The sequence below is a fragment of the Triticum dicoccoides genome, chromosome 7B, assembly GCF_002162155.2.
Source record: "Triticum dicoccoides isolate Atlit2015 ecotype Zavitan chromosome 7B, WEW_v2.0, whole genome shotgun sequence".
In the NCBI taxonomy this organism is placed as follows: Eukaryota; Viridiplantae; Streptophyta; class Magnoliopsida; order Poales; family Poaceae; genus Triticum; species Triticum dicoccoides.
Window position 1 is genome coordinate 48,575,340 of NC_041393.1, and position 8,253 is coordinate 48,583,592.

Below are 8,253 nucleotides of genomic sequence, written 5' to 3' on the forward strand. Positions count from 1 at the left end.
GGGGGAGTACTAACATATTACATCTATGCATGATTTTATTATTCTAAAAATATTATCATGCAATACATAATAGTTTGAAAAGGGCAAGGAAGCCCAAGAATAGTTTTAGGGAGAACTGAAGAAGTGAGTAGTTTACGTGGAAAAAACTTTTTTGTTTACGAAGGAGAATGTATTTGAATTTTGTACATGTATATGTAGGGTGCATGAGATTTTTTTCTTTAAAAGAAAATGTGCAAATTAGATGGTCTATTACATAGTTTATTTTTTGCCGGGAACTACTCCCTCCGTCCCATAATATAAGAACGCTTTTGACACTATTGTACGGTCAAAAGCGCTCTTATATTTTGTTACAGAGGGAGTATTATATAGTTTTCTCCTGCGCAAACAATAGGGTGCAGCGTTTCTGCACCGAGGCTTAGCTGAACCCATCGATGAAAGGTAAATTAAAAAAATAAGCAAATAAAAAAATGTTTACACATGAAATTGTAGAGAATCTTTTAGGTGTGTGCCAAATTTCAAGATATTTGGACATTTGAGGAGCTCATGAAAAAAATAATTTTTTTGGTCTGTCAAAGTATCTTTCAAAACGTGTACTGTAGACCGATTTTTTAATATTTTTTTTGCCACGAGCTCCTCAAATATCCAAACACTTTGAAATTTTGCATGTACCTAGAAGATTCTCTCAACTTTCACGGTGAAGGAGCGAGCCTGACTTCTAGGTGGCGATGAAAGATATAAACTTGTGTATCCTTAACAAGCAGGATCATGATGAGGTGGCTAGCTGGGCACGCGGATTAACTCGGACTCGCTGTTTCGAACCCAAGTTGTTGCATCAGCCCGATATATGCTACAAGTTTTGTCAATCAAGTGCCCATTTCGACCATTTCCATTAAGCTTAAGAAGCATCGGTGTAATTGACTCTTTTTCCAATGATCTGATCTGAAGCCAGCTCTATTAAAGAAAACCAGGGTGGCATATCACAAAGAATATGCAAGTTTGCCTTGCTTTAAGAAAAGTAAGCGGAAAATTGAAGTTCTTCCATTCATGTAAATATATTTCCTTTTTTTTCCAAGTTTTGTCTTGCTTAGCAAATTCAAGAATCAGTGACAAAGAATGAAAGAAGTCTATAAACTAGGGGGAATCGGAAGGCACACGGCTTGCCCTAAAAACCCTTTGCTTTTGCGCACGACGACGAAAAATGAAGCCTCCACTTTCTTTCTTGCCGTCTTGATCTCCAGCCACCCACCCTCCTACCAGCGGGAGCCGCCGCCGCCGCAGCACAAACCCCAGCCGCCATGGCATCCTCCTCCGGGACCTCGGAATCCTGGTCGCCGGACGACCTCCTCGACGAACCCACCCGCGACCGAGCTGCCCGCACCAGCGCCGCCGACGCCGACGGAGGCGACGACGACCACGACGACGTCTCGACCGAGCGGGTCACCTCGCGGCTGCGCAAGCCAGGAGCCCTGAAGGCCATCTGCAAGAGGTACTCCATCCCCGACGGCTTCGCCCCGGTCCTCGCCGGCGACCGCTCCTCGTGCTCCACGCCGCCGCCCGGGTCCGTCTGCGTGTACCTCGACTCGCTGGACGCCGGGATGCGCCTGCCCCTCCACCCCTTCTTCGCCGCGGTGCTCAACCACTTCGGGCTCGCCCCCGGCCAGCTATCGCCCAACGGCTGGCGCGCCATGGCGGGCTTCGTCGCCCTCTCCCGCTCCGCCGGCGTGGAGCCGTCGCTCGCCGTGTTCCGGCACTTCTTCGCGCTCTGCCCGTTCCCGCCGCACGGCTTCTACACCCTCCGCGGCAAGGACGCCAACGGGCTCCTCTTCGCCCGGATTCGCGCCAAGTTTGTCAAGGGGTGGAAAGAGGATTTCTTCTTCTTGGAGTCGTCGGCGCCGTGGCCGTGCCCGGTGGAGTGGGGGGAGCCTTCCAGGTCCTCCACCTTCGATCCGTCGCTCACCGTGCAGGAGAAGGCCGTGGCGGAGAGCCTGCTGCGTGCTCGAGGGAGTTCCCCGATCGATCTCTTCGCGTATCTCCACCACCGCAACATGGCCGCTGCCAACATCACCGGGGTGTCATCTCCGCCGCCGCCAACTCGTCAAGGTGAACCCTCCGGCATTGTAGAATTCAGAACGATTCGGGATGCTTGCTGTGGACTGTACTGATCTGTGATTTGCAGCCGCGCCTGTGCATGTCGCCATGGAGGAAGCCTTGGCCGCGGGCGCCTCGGCAGGGAAGGTGAAGGTGAAGGTGAAGAGCGAGCCTGGCTGCGAGGTGCCGCCTTGTGCGCCGTCTCCTGGGAAGAAGAGGAAGCTGCCGGAGGACCGCCCGGACGGCGGGAGCTCGGCGTCGTACCCCTCTTGCCCGCCGGGCTTCTCCGCCCCCAGCAAGTCACCGCCCACGACAAGCAAAGATGGTGACTGGAAGGCGGCGAGGCGGCTGCTGCAGGGCACCGTGACGCCGTCGCGGGAGCGCGAGCTCGCCGCGTCCAAGCCCGCCGACGTCGTCGCCTCAACCTACGTGTCACTGCTCCAGGTGAGCTCCTTGTTCCGTGTCGGTGTGCATTATTCTTGCATGATTTTGTTGGTCCGGATTGATCGATTGACATGGCAATGGTGGGTTGCACTTGCACAGACGGCGAACGAGGTGGCCTTCTCGCTGGGCTACGCTCTGGAGCTGGAGGACAAGCTGAGGGCGCGCGAGCGCAAGGCGGACGCGCTCCGGGGCGAGCTGGACAGAAAGCTGAAGGCGCGGGAGACCGAGGCGGACGCGCTGCGGGCGGAGCTGCGCAAGGCGAAGGCCGAGCTCGACGAGACGACCAAGGCGGCGGGGGCGCGGGAGGAGCTGTGCAGGAAAACGAAGGCGCGGGAGCGCGACACCCCGGAGGCGGACGCACTGCGGGCGGAGCTGCGCAAGGCGAAGGCCGTGCTCGCCGAGACCACGGCGGACGCGGGGATCGCGGCGGCGACGGTGCGTGGGCTCCGGGACGAGCTGGACAGGAACGTGAAGGCGCGGGAGCGGGACGCCGCCGAGTCGGACGCGCTGCGGGCGGAGCTGCACGAGGCGAAGGCCGAGCTCGCCGCGACCAAGGCGGAGGCCGAGAGGGCGGCGGCCGCGCGGTGGTTCTGGGGGTCGAGCAGGGAGCACGCGCGCGCGCTGGCGGAGCGGGAGCTGCGGGGGTACGAGCGCGGCCTGGAGGACATGAGGCGCGCCGCGCTTCATCGCTACCCGTACCTGGACCCGTCGCTGCTCTTCGTGCCGGTCCGCGGCCCCCCGTAGCGCCGCCGGCGACCGCCTGATCGCCATGCCCGCCCGATGCACACGTCGGTCGATCCATCTGCAATTATCTGCATGTTTCTGGACTGCATTTCGCACCTTCGTTTCGCAATTCACATGGAACTTCTTTCGTGTGAAATGTTGCATCAGAGAATGAATATACGCGTAAATCATTAGGGATTATGATCCGTCAGAAATGTTGGGAGGCAATCTAATCTATGACTAGATTTTTCTAGGCTGTGATCTGAACTGGGTATGTTTTGTTTGGCAATGTTCTAGACAAAGTTTCTCAGAGGCTTCGTGTGATTATTCTGCAACTTTACTGGGCAACTCGTAAAGAAAAACCTTAACGACAGACCAATAGCCTGGGCAACTCTCCCCCAATTTACCTATTCGGCGACTTTCCCCAAATTTACCTACTCTGCACTGAAGAATTCTCTCAGCATTGTTGTCGTGTGTTGAAGTATAAATGCATAACCCATCTTTTCCCTCACCAGCTTAAGCTTTTGGGTATGATTGGTGCGTGCAGTTCTACATGGCATGATATACCATGTAAAAGGATTAGAGAAGGATTGGCATATTGCGAAGGATGTATTATTGAGCCTCGAACGTGAGTATGTATAGAGTACAAGATTTTAAAAAGCATGAAGCCTTTTAGAGATATAATGGAAATAATTGTATCTAATCCCGGGCAATCTCTAACACGGTGAATCCCAACAATGTATGAAGTATCAATGAGAAACTGATGAAGTAAACACATCTCTTATTTTCTGGAATTACAGAATATATGTCAGTGCTAAACAAGGGAAACACATGAAGAATAGGTAATTTATAAGAATAGTAAGTCAGTGACGTATAGGTCATTGGAACATAGGGCATGATGGCAGGTTAGCGACTATTGATACTTCCTCTGTAAGAAAATATAAGAGTGTTTATATCACTAAAATATTAATATAAATGCTTTTATATTTCTTTACGGAGAGAGTACGTTGAAACCGTTTCACACACAATGATCATCCAAAGGACTAATAATAAAAAATGCATGCTGGAATATAGACCACAAAAATATTGAACAATCAAAATATTTTTGCTCATGACTTGTGAGTGAACCGAACTTAATAGTCTGATAGACCAATAAATGGATCCGTTAAAGGTTAGTAGAAATGCATCTAGGGTTTTAACAATTATAGAAGGCACATTATGCGGACTCGATGAACAAAAGCAAGACACATTCGTTTAAACCACAATTATTTTTTTTGCATGATAATACGTGTCTCATTAATAAAATAAAGATTCAGTTACAAGCCACGTAAACATCGACATTACAGCACTGTAAAGATAGGATAATCCTATGCAAAAACCCAGCGTATGTCCCTCTCCACTAAGGAAAAGGAGACATATCACCTCTTTACCCGAGCTCGACGCGGCTTCATCGCTGATCAACAGCTTTACGGACCTCCAAAGTAGTTTGCTCATGTCCCTGGACACGCCATCGAACTCCAGAACTGACAACCCCACACGACTATGACGCCGGAGGAGGAAACCAGAACTGTCAGCCTTCAACCACAGACTCAGCACAAGATGCACCATCTTCCAGCTGTCACTTGCGTAGACAACCGTCTGCGCGTACTCCTAGACGACAAAACCTCCCTGCTCCACCATGACGTTGGAGACAACGCCGCAGCAACAGGGACAAAGCAGAAGGAGAGACACACCCGATGGAGTCGCCGCCGCCGCCTCGCTGACACCATCCATAAACCCTAACACCGTCGATCTGAAGGATCGGCAAACACACGATGCCATCAACTCCGAGACACCGCCATGATGAGCACCGCCAGTGTGGGAGTGGAGTTGAGGCAGATTTATTCGCCCGGGCATCGCTCCCACCACCCCAACGACGCACCACGACCTACAAATCCAAATCCTAACTACAGAGCGGAGGAACGGGGTCCCCCTCCCTCCTGCTGCCGGAGCAGCAGCCGAAGGGAGAGGGGACCAACGTCCTGGCCGGTGGAGATCGGTGGAAGAAGATCCGCCTCCCTAGTCGCCTGGTTGTGGCGGCGGCTAGGGCAGGGCAGGCTTTAAACCACAATTATTCTAACCTATCCTTTCAGCTGCAAGCCCAGTATGTATGCTGCAGAATCTGGACAGTGTTTGCCGATGCGTTTTTCGATCTGGAGTTTTTTGGCTCTATATTTCAACCAAGGGTCTGGCTAGGAATCAGTCGACTGAGACTTCGCGAAGTCTCAGTCGGCTGACGTCAGCGTACAATTTTTATGGCGCAGTATTTGTTTTCAGCCAGGTTTTGTTACTTTTCCTAGACTAGTAAGTGTTCACGTGCAATGCACGTATAATTATTGGTTGCATTTCAAGTAGATGCCAACATGTGGTAGATAAAAGGTTGCTTTGCGTCTCGTGGCATATAGGAAAGCTTGACAACGCATGAAACGATGAATGTTCATGTCTGGTACACACAGTCACAAACATACATAAAACTGGAGAGTATAAATCAACCCATACAACTCGTTATTTCATGCCTCCGTTTACTCTTTATATGCATCAAGATGCTCTTGACATGTAAATGTTTAGTTCATTCTGCACGAAGTGTCAAAGCACTAAAAATCCAAAGCTAAACTTGGCAAGCAACATACACAATTCTACAATGTTTCCCCTCTTTCATCTGTGTTCATCCTCCTCCAAGCCAGCAAGCTTTCATGCCAAAATGCGAAAAGAACAATGCGCTGAATAAATACAAGGGTAGACATAGGAAAACAATAGTACAAAATAATATCCCGGAACACAATGGGGACATATGGAGAAGCATCAGTTGTAGAAAATAAGAAAAAAATGCAAGTCATGACCATTTTTGATAGTTTTCCTTTACACCCACTTATGTGTAATACTATCAAACAATAAAAATAATTTGATGGTCATTAGTTCCTAACCATTAACCGAATGAACAGCGAAAGGACCTCAAAGTATTTATACATAGAAGAATAGTAAAAAATATATTTATTTATAGATGGTTCATGTGAGAGAAAAAAATCACATCTTGCAATTTAGACCATCCAGCCCCTTTATGAAGTGAAAGGAGTTCCAAATGCAACAACTTAAAATAAACCAATTCCAGCAGTACAAGTGTTACAAATTAAGAAAAAACAAATAATGTGTTGATGACACATGTAAACGACATCTGCTAAGAAACACCGAAGATATAAAGATAGCACACTCTGGTTAGTAATGCATAGAAACCTTATTTTGAAAAATACAAGTCAGCATCGGCACGTCGTGTAAGTTCGCAAGAAACCATAAATGTTGGCTGGGCAGTTGTCTTACAAGCAACATAAATTACCGGCACTCCAACGGCATCCCCTGAGAAGGGGCGACCGGTGCGGCACCCTCGGCAGTTCACGAATTACCGGCACTCCGGCAGCGTCCCCTGAGAAGGAGTTGTTGGTCCTTGGCTCCTTGTCGCCGCTGAGTGGAGTCCGGTTGTGGTGATTTTTCTTGGGAGAGATAGGATCGTGATCCAGGAGGTCGAGGTGATGGACGTGTCAATGTGTGCGAATATACCCGATTAGTTTCCTAATAAAATGCGATGGTGATTAGTTTCCTAATAAAATGCGATCATGATTAGTTTCCTAATAAAACGTGATCGTGATTAGTTTTCTAAGAAGATGTGATCGTGATTAGTTTCCTAAGAAAACGCGATCATGATTATAGTTTTCTAATTGATCGGACGTGGAGTTTCATATGATGAAGCACGGTCAGTCAATGTAAATTGTTAAGTGCACACAGAGAATGGATTAGGTTAAGGCTAGCCGTTAGATTGAGTTTACTGGGCTTAATCATGCGGTCATAATGAATCCGTGTACGTTTTACGGGGTGCACGTAAGAAAATTCTTGTTTGATTGTTTAATAGTAGTGAAGAGGAACTAAGCCAGATTTTGTTCTACGTATCGCTGGCTCGCTGCTTGTTTCTCCAGTCGCGATCGTTGCATGGGCCTGTAGATCGGCCCATTTTTCTTCTTTCGCATTGCACGTCACGTGCTCGTGCTTCCTTCTCTTTTTTTAGATCTGTGTTCCTTCTCTTCTTTTTTTAAGATCTATGTTCCTTCTCTTCTCTGTGTACTTCTGGCATATTTTTTCTCATCATTTTTTTAAATGTGTTTGAGTTGTATAAAAATATATTTTATGACAAAGAACTAAAATATCAAAAATGGAAAAAAGAACACAAAATATAATTCCTACTCTCCATATCATCTTGCTCGCTCTTTGTTTTTCCTATCATTCTTCAAAAAACAATTTGTATTGTAAAAAAGATCTTTCATGTTAAAAAAATTAAAAATCTCAGTTGCATGTAGGGTCTGTCTAGGTCTCCGTTGATTGAGACTTCGCGAAGTCTCGGTCGACTGATGACATCAGCATATGTATATGACATTAGCATATGTACAAGGCAGGCCTGCTTCGTTTATGTGACTGTTTGCGTGTTTTTGCTGTTATGGGCTGGCTTTGTTCTTCTACTGGGCCTTTATCTCATCTTTTTATTTTCCCTGTGATCTGTTGCTTTTTGCCAGATTTTTTCCTCTTCTTGTACTTGGGACAGACATCATTTCTTGCTATCTAGATCTAAAAAAAATGTCCCAGTCGACTGATTTTTAGCATTCCCCTTGCATGTAAGAGATGCAACCGGCCGCCACCGAGGGAAGTTGCATCTCAAGGGTTAACATGAAACTGAATAAAAAAGGGCATACAACACCCCCACCTCATTTACACCCCCCCACCCCACACACACAAAGTTGAAGTTGTGCTGAAGACATGCAGTTGGAGTTCGTGTCGACATATGCAGTTGTGTGTCTAGTGGAGGACATGCAACTCTCTCCCTTCACCGACGAACCACTACCGAGTTGAAGTCCTATTGGAAAATGTGCGGTTGCAGTCAGTAGTTGTGTGCCTAGTGGTAAATATGCAACTACCCCC

General features: G+C 48.1%; 1 protein-coding gene across 1 annotated transcript; it reads left to right on the forward strand.

Moving 5' to 3' along the window:
* Positions 1-1,172: 1,172 nt before the first annotated feature.
* On the forward strand, positions 1,173-3,565 carry LOC119338241. The gene is made up of 3 exons (XM_037610541.1): positions 1,173-2,100; positions 2,177-2,532; positions 2,632-3,565. The coding sequence occupies exons 1-3, from the start codon at positions 1,296-1,298 to the stop codon at positions 3,274-3,276; spliced, it is 1,806 nt and encodes a 601-aa protein (XP_037466438.1). The 5' UTR covers positions 1,173-1,295; the 3' UTR covers positions 3,277-3,565.
* Positions 3,566-8,253: the final 4,688 nt, after the last annotated feature.